Source organism: Merops nubicus, unplaced genomic scaffold (genome assembly GCF_000691845.1).
Source record: "Merops nubicus isolate BGI_N331 unplaced genomic scaffold, ASM69184v1 scaffold6642, whole genome shotgun sequence".
In the NCBI taxonomy this organism is placed as follows: Eukaryota; Metazoa; Chordata; class Aves; order Coraciiformes; family Meropidae; genus Merops; species Merops nubicus.
Window position 1 is genome coordinate 25,652 of NW_008592756.1, and position 11,829 is coordinate 37,480.

Below are 11,829 nucleotides of genomic sequence, written 5' to 3' on the forward strand. Positions count from 1 at the left end.
TTAATACCATTAATTGGTTGTGCTTCTTGTGAAGCAGTAACACAAGAGCTGAAAATAAGCTAATTCGGAGCATTTTTTCTAAGTATATTATTAAATCAGCTAATAAAGTTCATTGCCAATTACTCATATAGCTATATATCACATATTAAAAAAGGTATTAAAGTAACATAATCTCGCCACCTGTTACAGGACTATCTACATTTAGGAATATCCATATTCAGCACAGGCTTTTAATGGGGGGGGGAGAAAAGCCCTGATAACGTGTTTTTTCACCCCTTAAACTGGTCTTTATTTGTTCTTTAAAACAAAACAAACAAACAAACCCCTACATGTTTTTTTCCTCGAGTGAGTATATGCCAGTATTCTCAATTTGGTTTTATTCTTTCCTTTCGCATCCTCCTCAATCCTATAAAATCATTTCAGTCAGAAGACTTCACATCAGTCACCTGACAAAGATCTTCGACAAGCCATTAAGGATTCTGCTATTTTAAGCAGCTAGAATGAGAATTTGAACTCTATGTAAAACATACCTCAGAGACAATGAGTCCATATAAATAGTCTTATAGCAGAAACCTTTAAAGAGGTGGGTGACCATAGATGTAAATTAAAAGTTAGAAAGGTTCTCAAGAGAAAATGCTTACATGAATTTATGTGTGAAGAGCCTAGACAGGGTATAGAAAGGTAAGACCACAGAAAGTCCAGGTACCAGAGTACACCTAGAGAATTTCACTTTTTTGCTAGAGCAGGTTGAGTGTTTTTTCTTTAGATGCAATTACCATTTTTATTGACACCTCTCTTTGTAATCATCAGAAATAGTCCACAATATTCATAACAAAAATCATATTCCTGGAAATAACACGGACTTCCCTCAATTAAATTCCACATTCTTAAACTCCCAAAGTATATTTAAACCCTTTCTCTTTCAAGAACAATGAAAGGAGAGATCTTATGAGTACTCACCACCATCTTCAACCATGAAATGAAAAATATCACTGGTGGCGTTGTCACCCCCTCGTAGAACATAGCAAACCTTCATATCATCAATGTCAGCTGAAAAGAGTCAGGAAAAGAGATCTGATTTGAAATGCTGAAGGTGGGGAACTGTTTTTCTAGAAAAACTTGACATATATTAAATAGTTCAGCTTTAACAGAGAGAGGTCAAGGTTCTCCACTAGAGCTCAGGAATTTCAGTACTAACAGTGCTGAAGTTTTACAGATACCATACATCCCCCCCCCCCTTCTGCTTCCCCCTCAACAGAGCCCTCTTCTTTTAAGTTGTATTTACAAAAAGAACTGAAAGGAAATATAAAAACATAGGCTCATGAGTCAGAACTACTTCATATTTTTCGTGGTGCATCTTCTTAAGCAGAGGTGTATTTCCACTAAGACATTGGTTCTGTCATTCTCCATGCTGAGAACTGCTGTACAGGTCACAGAAAACCTGTGGCTGAAATGGGAGCAAAACCTGGTGTCCTTCCTGTGTTAAATTCTACCCTCCATTCAGAGGGCAACACAAACTGTTCCATGCCACTCCCCCACCCCTCCTCTAGACCTAGATTCCTTCTGGCACATGGTCTAAGGGTAGGATATCTCTGCCCATTCGCCAGTAGAGAGATCTCAGTTCCCTTAGGCACCCACAAAAATGCCCTCTCCACCAGTCCATCTTTCCTATCAGTATGTTTTCAAAGGATATGGCCTATAATCTTTATAAACTGTCACAATTAGTGCTCAAACACACTATTTTAAGGACCCAAACAGATGCAATTTGATTAGACAAACAAGACTTTAGTAAGAAAAATTCAATTATCAATTGCAATAAAGAAAGCTGAACAAATATTTATTCTTTTCTGTTTGTCTTGAGCAGTGATAAGAAATGTATAATACATAAAACCTAATTTTTCTCACTTTCTTTGACAGACTGCTGTTGGCAAAAATCTATGTCCAATTTTCTTTTTTTAAGACAAAGTTTTTAGAAATCAATAGCATTAAAGTAGAGCTCAAGTGCCACCCAAGTTCTCCTCTCATGTTAGGGCATATGCATTAGTAAAAAGAAACCAAAAGTACTTTTGTTAGAGCTCCTAAAAATCCTCAGTTTCAAAAGCAGCCAGACTTTCCTAGCACAAATAAGTTGAGTATTATCAGCAAATATATGTCACTGAAGAATCTCTTCCATAAAAGTTTGAAAGTTAAAGATCATAAATTCAGAAGGCTGTAAAAAGGACACTAACAAATACCTCTTCATGCCAGTGGGGCAAATAAATCTTTCATCCTGCAAATGGTCACACAAGCACTCAGCTCTGCCCACAGGGGCAGCCTTATCAAAACCCATGGTTCCAACATATAGAAAGATAAGCACTTGAGCCAGTGTTTGCAGGGCCAGGAGTACCCGATCAAAAAATGCCACTTGTCATCCAAACACCTTAATTTTGTCAAAAAGACTGCAAAGGAATGACTTGTTTTCTGTTCATTAAGAACATGTTCAGTCACTTGAGCAATTCTACTTATTTAAAGCTTGCCTAGCTGTAAGCACAACTCGTTACTGTATTCCTTACAGTGCCTGTTAAATATCAATGTGATATTGGAATTCTCCAACATAATCTTAAAATCCATTCAGCATAATTTTCTTAAAGAAAAATCCATTTGATCAGGGCACTGATTTTGCATTCAAAATTCTGCAAAACAGATGTGGTTATTAAACATCATGTATATTAAGATATGTTCTTTAAGAAACAAATGCACAGAATTCACTCATCTCTCTGAAACTACTTGCCTGAAAAAAGCATTATTGGGGTGCATGCTGAATAAAATAATTGCTTGCACAGTGCTGCACATTGGGCTGGAGCAGCCAAGTAGGTATCTTTGGCCTCAGGAGGCTCTATGGAGTGCTGAGGCACCAAGCAAGCTGTATTATTGTCAAGGCAGATCCTTACTCTCCACGAGATTCCTTCCCTTCTCCCTGGCTCCTCAGCACACCTGTAGAGCTGTGGGATGTGACCTGGCCCTTACAAACTCCCCCACGTGGAACTGAGAACTCCCAGAACAGCTATCAGCAGTCCATCACACTTTGTACATGCAAAACATTGCCCAACTTGTTACAGAGCACTAAACTTCTTTAAATGTGAAAGACTTGGCAGGTCTGTAATAGACTTTACCCACTTTTAAAGGAATTATCTAATCTTAATGAGTATCTGCTATGAATAAACTCCAGCCCTGACTTGCAGAGATGAGTGCAGTATGATTATACATACACAATATTCTTTGGATGTATTTTTGTCCTAGGACAGTGCTAGACTACAGATTACCATGGAGCAACTGTTTTCTTCAAGTTTTCTCTGCATTTACTATCACTGAATTGTAAATATGAAGCACAAAAAAATAATGAATTAAAAGTGCTGCTTTCAGGTGCAACATGAAGCAACAGTACTTGAATAAACTTAGAAACTGCTTCTTGTATTTTAAGAGTATTTTATTTTGTTACTGTCACTTCCCCATCTCTCTCATTCAGATTACTTTAACCATTAAATAGAAAAGAATAAAAAGCACCAGCTCTTTGCAGAACTTAGGGACCTTTTATCAAGAAGCTAATTCTTCCACACTCTTAATATCTCCTTTGAGCAATTGCAGTTAGCTCTGTGAGCCTCACAAGCAAAAGATTACCTACTGCACTTGTGGCAGAAGTATTTGATGTCTACTAATCAGAAAGCCCCACACTGATTGTTCCTGAACAAAGCACACAACAAATATCCTGCACATTCTATATTCTGCACACCTGAATTTTGACTGGAGGCTTTTAGCTCATCTTGCAAGCTAGGCTCATTTACTTTCTAGGACTTGATAAAGGTTTGTGGGTAGATAGGGGGAAGCTACTTCATGCACAAGGCAGAAATCTGCTTGCTAAACAATTGCTCTGCCCTCCCTTTCAATTACAGGCAATCCAAAAGTCCAAGCTGCTCAAGCTGCCTGCACACAATGAATCTTGTCTCACCAATGGTACCTCACTGACAGCAGGCTCTCAGTGATCATACAACCACAGACCCAAAGCCATGGAACAGGACTGTGAGGTGGCAGAGCACTAGGATGGACTTCACAAACTATTTCACACACTATTGAGCAGCTTCCAAAATCCATCTGTGTGTGACCCTGAACAGCCTCATCTGACTTCAAAGTTGGCCCAGTTTTGAGTAGAGGTTGGACCAAATGATCTCCAGAGCTCCTTTCCACCATGAATTGGAAGACTGTAATATTTTACAGGCCCCATCAGGGCCCACACATGTTAATGGAACTGGAACTATTCAGCATTTTCTAAGAGGTTACCCCCATGCCAGGATAAGATCCCTAAAAAAGAGGGAGATCAAAACATAAAAATAAAGTCTGTAACAGCAGGTCCATCAGTTCATACAGGAGCATCCCAAACTCAAAACTACTTACTCATGTCTGGTTGAAAAATCTACACTTAACATTAAGATCTTTAGGAATATGACAAAAAAGGGTCTTGTTTACTCCTGCCCTCAACTTTAAATAATTACTTGTCTCAGTATAGAATAAGCAAGAAGTATGCATCAGCTCAGCACTCTGGGTTTGACAGTGCTTTGTACATTAACAGTAGTGAGCCACAAGGTGAGGGACAACTGAACCACAGACAGAGTTTGGAGTATGCAGCTTGGTCTACCTGAGACCTTTGTGTCTCGTTACTTCTCAGACTGATTGTCTCCCAGCCACTCCCAACCTCTCCCATGCCTAAAGCAGCTACAGACAAGAGGCCACATGAAGAAAAAGGAAAGGCAAAGACAGTGCCCTTTCATCCATGACTTCCACTCACGGGTTATTCTATGGCTTGCAGCAAGTTCTCTTCCCCTGTCCTCAGCAGAGGTACTAGTCCTGTGTGAGCTGGACACTTTCTGCCTTTCATGAAGCCTTTCCAGACAACTCTTGTCCCTCAAGTGCTTGGCCCTGCATTCATAAGACATTTTTATGTGTTTCCTTAATAAAATACAAACTATTGTAAAAGCATTCAGGAACTTGACAAGAGAGACAGCACAGAAATAACACAGATGCTCAGGAGGTGTTTGTTCATAGAGGCCATAGAACAAAATTATTGAAGAAATGTCTATTTCTTAAAAGCACTCTTCAAGCCAATACAAATTAGAGTGCTGGTGTCAGTACTGTCAGGCAACCTGGGAAGTTATATCACTTTCTGGGAATCCTCATTATCTTTATAAACCATTTTTCCTAAGGGTTGCAAGCTTCTCACCCAGCTCAGGCAGCTCCAGGATTACAGAATGCTTTGGGTTGGAAGGGACCTCAAAAGGTCATTTAGTCCAACCCCTCTGCAGTAAGCAGCAACATCCCCAACTAGATCAGGTTGCTCAGAGCCCCCTCAAGCCTGACCTTGACTGTCTCCAGGGATGGGACTTCCACCACCTCTTTGTGCAGCCTGTTCTAGTGTTCCATCACCCAAGAAGTCTAGTGAATAGACTTCTTCCTAATGTCTAATCTAAATCTACCCTGCTGTAGTTTAATACCATTGCCCCTCATCCTCTAGCTACACAGCCTTGTAACCAGTCCATCCCCAGCTTTCCTACAGGCCCCCTTCATGTACTTGAAGGCCACCATCAGGTCTCCTCAGAGCCTCCTCTTCTCCAGGCTGAACAACCCCAACTCCCTCAGCCTGTCCTTGTAGCAGGGGTGCTCCAGCCCTCTGGTCATTTTTGTGGCCCTCCTCTGGAGCAGCTCCAACAGGTCCATGTCCCTCCTGCGTTGAGGGCTCCAGAGCTGGCCATAGTGCTCCACATGAGGTCTCACCAGAGCAAAGGGGCAGAATCACCTGTCTGGACCTGCTGGCCTCCCTGCTTTTGGGACAGCCCAGTGCATGGTTGGCCTTCTGGGCTGCAAGCTCACACTCTTGGCTCATGTCCAGTTTTTGGTCCACCAGTACCCCCAAGTCCTCTTCTGCAGAGGTGCTCTCTACCACATCACCCCCAGCCTGTACTGATAATAAGGCTTGCCCCTACCCAGGATATTAAGAAAGCCTGCTTGAAGACCAGTGAGCATGCCACATAGAAGAGCTGCCAACTGACAGCCAAGCACCAAGTTGATTTTAGTCATCTGACAAAGGTATGCCTTGCCACGTGGCACAAAAGAGAATGGAATATGTACCTATCCTGAGTACTTGTCCTCCTCAAAAAAAATGGGATATCACTGTGCTGTGCAGAGGTCTGCTTTCAAGGAACACCCACTCAGTATTTCTACATCCTCCACTGTAAGAGAAAACCCACTAAAAAAAGTGATAATCTGTTTCTATACTGACTCCCATTCTCTTCTGTTTCTTACCCAATCTGCCAAAATACTCGTAATACTACTTGCAGTTCACTACTGAAATCTTACATTTCAGGATTTGTGGTAGTTCCCAGAGCTCAGGCATCGTTTGGTCCCCCCTCATCCTCTTTTGGGCACCAACACTACAAAACTTTGGGCACCCCAACTATTCAAAAGCTATCAGGCCCATTTGCAAGATTTGGTATACCTGACAAGAGCATCACTACAGCCAAAACTGTACCATGGGATACATACCAACATGGGCTCTGTGAAATGAAATACAAGTGTTGATCTCTAGGCTTACCACCCACATGGCCCAGCCTGTCTGGGCTACCCTGTAACTTTGACTCTCCATGCACTTTTTGCTGTGTGCTCACTCCACAGCTCCAGGAGGCTCCAAGAAACCTAATTTCATTGTTAATTAACCAGCTATTAACTCATTGCAAAGTAACATGGAAAATTTTCTGGAGAGTAGTTAATGCTCCCCTTTCAATTAAAGTTACTTCATAGCCTTGTGTTGAGGTAATATTTCAGAACATATGGCACATGTGGTTTTCATCCTATTTATACCACCTAGTATTTTAGTTCCATGTGAAAAATAAGTACCACTGACATAACTGTAAAACATTTACATTACTATTTAACTTACCACAAACACTTTGTGGTTAAGATTTGTGTAATTAAGGCAACAAATGCACTCCTAACATATCATTTCCTCATGTTTGGGAAATTATTTTGCTTCCACAGGTAAGTGCACTCAGACTGTAGAGCAACTGATACCATAGCTGTGGTATGAACATTAGTTAATAATAGCTTGGTCACTCCTGTTGCATTTTCTAAGTAAAACTTTAAAGAAGGCATCTCTAAAGATGGAACCACACACAGCCCAGTTCTGTTACCCAAATTTCTATCAGTGATGGAAAGTCCAAATCACAGTTATTTGGACTGGAAGCTCCCCAAAGCAAAGATGCTCCTTTATGCAGAGTTTATCCAGTAGACTCCCTCTCCTGCTTAAGGCTCTCACAGATGCAATTTGAGAATTAAAAAGTAACAAAGCCATTTTGCATAAACTTGCTGTTGGGAAGTGTCTCACATCAATTATTATAGACTTTAGCATGGAGAGGAATGTTTTGAGTGGTATAAAGAAAGCAGGGAGTACTGCAATACCTTGTGTGAACTGGCTGATGCTGTGGTTGCCTTTCCCCAGGTGGATCAGGAAGCCATGGCGCGGACCCTCTGTGACTCTGATCTTAAGAGTGACATGTAAGCTGTCCCTGTCTTCCACTTTGAGGACCTTGTTGGTAATCAGAAACCCGGTGTGACCCGTGGCCAGAACACGGAGAGTCTGAGCACCCTTGTTTATTACAACTTGAGGAACACTGTTGTCCACAGCCATGATTCGGATCTTCATAGTCTGAGGTTTCCTCGTCTCAAACACGGTGTTGGGGAAGACATAGAAATCAGGGTGAGTGCCATCCGTGACAGTGAAAGAGAAGCTATCCTCAACTGACTCCGTCCCATCATGTTTGTAGCTGATTAGATTTTCATTCAGGTCTTGTTTAGTGAAGGTGGTAACTGGTTTGGAGTTATTGAACATGATCCGACCATGAACTGGTATCTGAGTGATGATAAATTTTAGCAAGGTGTCAGGTGTATCCCTGTCTTCTGCAGTCAGCTCAAATGGGGTTATCAGTTTGTGTTCATTTTCACTCACTACCAGGTTATGGATTGTGACAACAGGTTTCTTATTGTCCACATCACTGATAGAAATTCTGAAAGTCCGAAATACAGGGTTATAGCCATCAGTCACCTCAAACTCAAAGCTGTCCATTTTCACTTCATCATCTGAAGTGTGGATGTAATAGACTTTATTGCCTGCTAACAGGAGCTGAGTAAAAGTGGAGATGGGTACCCCAGGCTGATCTGTGCATTCAAGGTGACCACGAACAGGTGCTCTGGTAATAGTGAAAACTAAGTTCTCATCCGGACTATTCAGGTCACTGGTGCTAAGCAAATCAGTAGTAAGAGTGACCTTCCCTCCTTCCTTCAGAGAAACTCCTTTGCTGATTACATCTGGGAAGACAATATCAATGCTCCCTATTGTCACATAAAAGTAGCGGTCAATGAGAGGATTTATTCCATCTGTCACGTCAAACTTGATAAGATCACGAACTCCTTCTCGGCCAAAATGCTTATATTGAATTAGGTTTCTATCCACTTCATCCTGGGTGAAGTTCATCCCCAGGGTGATATTCTCAACTCCACCTGAAGGCTTTATTCTCTGCAAGAGGCCCTGTCCTGGCCCATACCTTATAATGTATCTCAGGGTTTTGTCTTCAGAATCCAGGTCAGTAGCCTTTAATATTTGGTTATCGATAGTTCTAGTTTCTCCTATTTCAATCTCCAACCCATCATTGATGGCCATTCTGGGTGTCTCATCATCTACAGGAATAACCATGATGAACACCATTTTCCTCACAGTATGTTTACCATCTGTGAGCTTCACCTCAAAACTGTCCTCCTTCGTCTCGGAGTCATCATGCTCGTAGAGTATGTTAGAGCTCTCTGCTATCTGATCCAAGGTGAAGCTCTCCACTAGGACAGTTCCATTGACCAGCTGGTTCACAATGTGGCCGTGCCTGGGAAGCCTGGTGATTGTGGAGGTTAAGGCATCAGCAGGGATGTCTGCATCAACTGCATTGAGGACAGGGGTATCAATCACCAGGCTCATGCCTTCCATCACAACAAACTCTCGGGTAAAGATCTCAGGCTCTTCGTCATTGATTGGTGTAATGGCAACAGGGAAGAAGTGCCTTTGGGAAAAGTTAATGCCATCAGAACAGCGGAAAGCAAACCTGTCTTCCACAGGCTCTACACCTTTATGTATGCTTTGGACATAAAAAATATGCCCTTGGCGGAGATCTTTCAAGGTAAAAGCACTTATAGCTACACCTGCTCTGGATTTTTCAGATCCCGGGGCTGGAGAGATGTTCTCCACGTACCCAGATGTGGGCTGAGCAACAATGGTGCAAAGTATATCATCACTAGGTGTATCCACATCTTCAGCCCTGAGGTGAGCAGGAGTAATGACCCGTTTGTTACCTTCTGGTACCATGAACTGCTCCCCCACAATAATCTCTGGGGCCTGACTGTCAACAGGAAGAATGGTCACCAAGACTGAAACACTTTGAACAACATTGCCCCTGACACTCCATTCCCCAGACAGGTCAGACAAGGTGAGATTGAAAGTATCTTCTTTGGGCAGAAGGCCTATTTCACCACCGGTGTGAGCATATACCACAGCACCATCCAGCAGATCTCTCTGGGAAAATCTCTCTGCAGGCACCCCTTGGACCAGGATATTCCCATGCTGAGGAGGATCCTCTACAATGAAGGTCAACATTAAATCATCTGTATCCTCATCCGTGCCCTGAATGACATTAGCAGTGATTTCAGCAGCACCGTTCTCCAGCACATCCAGGTAGGAACCAAGAGTGCCTGAGGGCAACCGTAGAGTAGGGACCTCGTCATCAACTGGCTGCACATTCATTTTCAGTGTGATGGGCACAAAATGAACCCCATCACTCACATCAAGCCTGCAGGTGTCACTGCTTGTCTCAGCTCCACTGTGCACATACACCACCCTCCCTTGTCTGATATCCTCCAGTCCAAAGACACCTCCCGGAATCAAACTGTACCCAGAAAGCTGCAACTGGCCATACCGAGGAGCCTGGGTCAGGATAAACCTGAGACGGGCACGTTCAGTGTCTGTGTCACTGGCATCCAGCTCAGTTGGGCTAAGAACGTGGCTACCCCCCTCAGACAAAGTGAAGCCAGTGTTAGTGATTTCAGGAGGCTGGTTATCCACAGGCTGCAGGTAGATTGTGAAAGTCCCATCAGCTGTGTTGCCAGCTGCATCTCGCACTTGATACTGAAACTGAATCAAATGAGGAGCCACCCCCAGTTCCTCCTGTGGGGGCCGGTACGAGATCTTGTGATGATTGATCTGCGCTTGGGTGAAGTGGGTAACTTCCACAGAGTGATCCTCAGTCAGCACGAGGGACCCAAGGCGGGCTCCAAAGGCGTCGGGAGGGTGGTTGGTGTCAGTGTCCGTGGGGGGCTGGGTTACTGTGTAGCGGAGGTCGCGGTCCCCCGAATCCTGATCCGTGTAACACAAGTGCTTCCTCCGCAGGGGGGTCACCTGCTGTTCTGCAACTATCAAGTGCAGGCTGCTGCTGCTATGCAGCTCTGGGGCTAATCTGTCTATGGGATGGACCCGGATCACAAAAGTCTGTGGTCCAGAGCGGTTGGGCGGGTCATTGTCATCCTGGACTCTAAAGACAAACTGGTCCAACACAACCCCGGGGCCAGGCCTGTGAGGCCCAAAGTGGTGGTAATAGAGACGCCCTTCCACAATGTCCTGCTGCAGCCACTCTCTCACTGGCTTTTCATAGATTAGGGAACTCCCGGCTAAACCTGGCACCCTCCTCCAAGAAAAGCCCTCGTCTTCTTCTTCATCTTCCCAGCCAGGAGGTGGTTGCGCTTGACGGAGAAGGAGCTGCCCAGCAGTGGGACCAGACTCCAATGTGAAGAGCAGGATGGCATCCTGGGAGTCAATGTCAGTGGCGCTAAGAGCACGGGTGGTGATGGGCACTGTTTCACCCTCAGCTATGGCCAGCCCCGTGTTAGCATTGAGTAGGGGTGGCTGGTCATCAGTGGGCACCAGGGTTATGGGGAAAAGGAACTCAACACGGTGGCGAGAGCCACCATCCTCCAGCCGCAGCACCAGGTTGTCACTGAGCGGGGACTCGCTGCCATCATGCTGGTAAATGACCCGGCCCGCTGCCAGCTCAGCCACCGTGAAGTGTTTACGAGGAGCAGCAGGCGCTGGGGTGTCCTCCAGGAGAGTGAGGTGGCCATGCCTCAGTCCTGCCACCACACTCACCCGCACCTGCTCAAGGTCATCCTCATCACTGATCACCAGGCTGGGACTGGGACCGGGGCCTGAGAGAGGCCGCGACTGCCCCTCATAGAGCACGAGGCCGGTGTTGCGGGTCACCACGGGTGCCAGGGTGTTCATAGGCTTCACCACAATCACAAAGGCAAAGGGCTCCGAGGCAGCACCCTCTGGGTCCAACACCTCCAGCTCAAGCTCAAAGAGCCGCTCCCGATCCGAGTCCTCCATGGGTGGCTGGTAGGCGATGCGCAGCTCCCTCACGTCCCGCTGGCTGAAGGAGGAGACGGGCAAGCTCCGATCATCTGTGCTGACCATGTGGCCCTGGCCGGGACCAAAGGGCGAGGTGATGTTGAAGAGCAGCACGTCTGGTGGTGACTCGGCATCCTCAGCTGCCAGCATGTCGGGCGTAAGGGCGGTGAGCACGAACTGGTCCACCTCCATCATCAGCATGGCCAAGAAGCTGGGCTTGGGGGCCACGTTCTCGGTCCCGGCCCGGATCCGCACCAGCACCTGGAAGTACTCGCGCTTCAGCAGCGCCCCGCCGACCGCCGCCTCCC

General features: G+C 45.0%; 1 protein-coding gene across 1 annotated transcript; it reads right to left on the bottom strand.

The window, feature by feature from the left end:
* Positions 1-960: 960 nt before the first annotated feature.
* On the bottom strand, positions 961-11,824 carry LOC103768106 (FRAS1-related extracellular matrix protein 2-like; the record flags this gene model as incomplete). Its single annotated transcript, XM_008935238.1, has 2 exons — positions 961-1,050; positions 7,483-11,824. Coding segments are annotated over 2 exons (4,432 nt in total), but the record flags the coding sequence as incomplete, so codon positions are not given.
* Between the last annotated feature and the right edge of the window lie 5 nt (positions 11,825-11,829).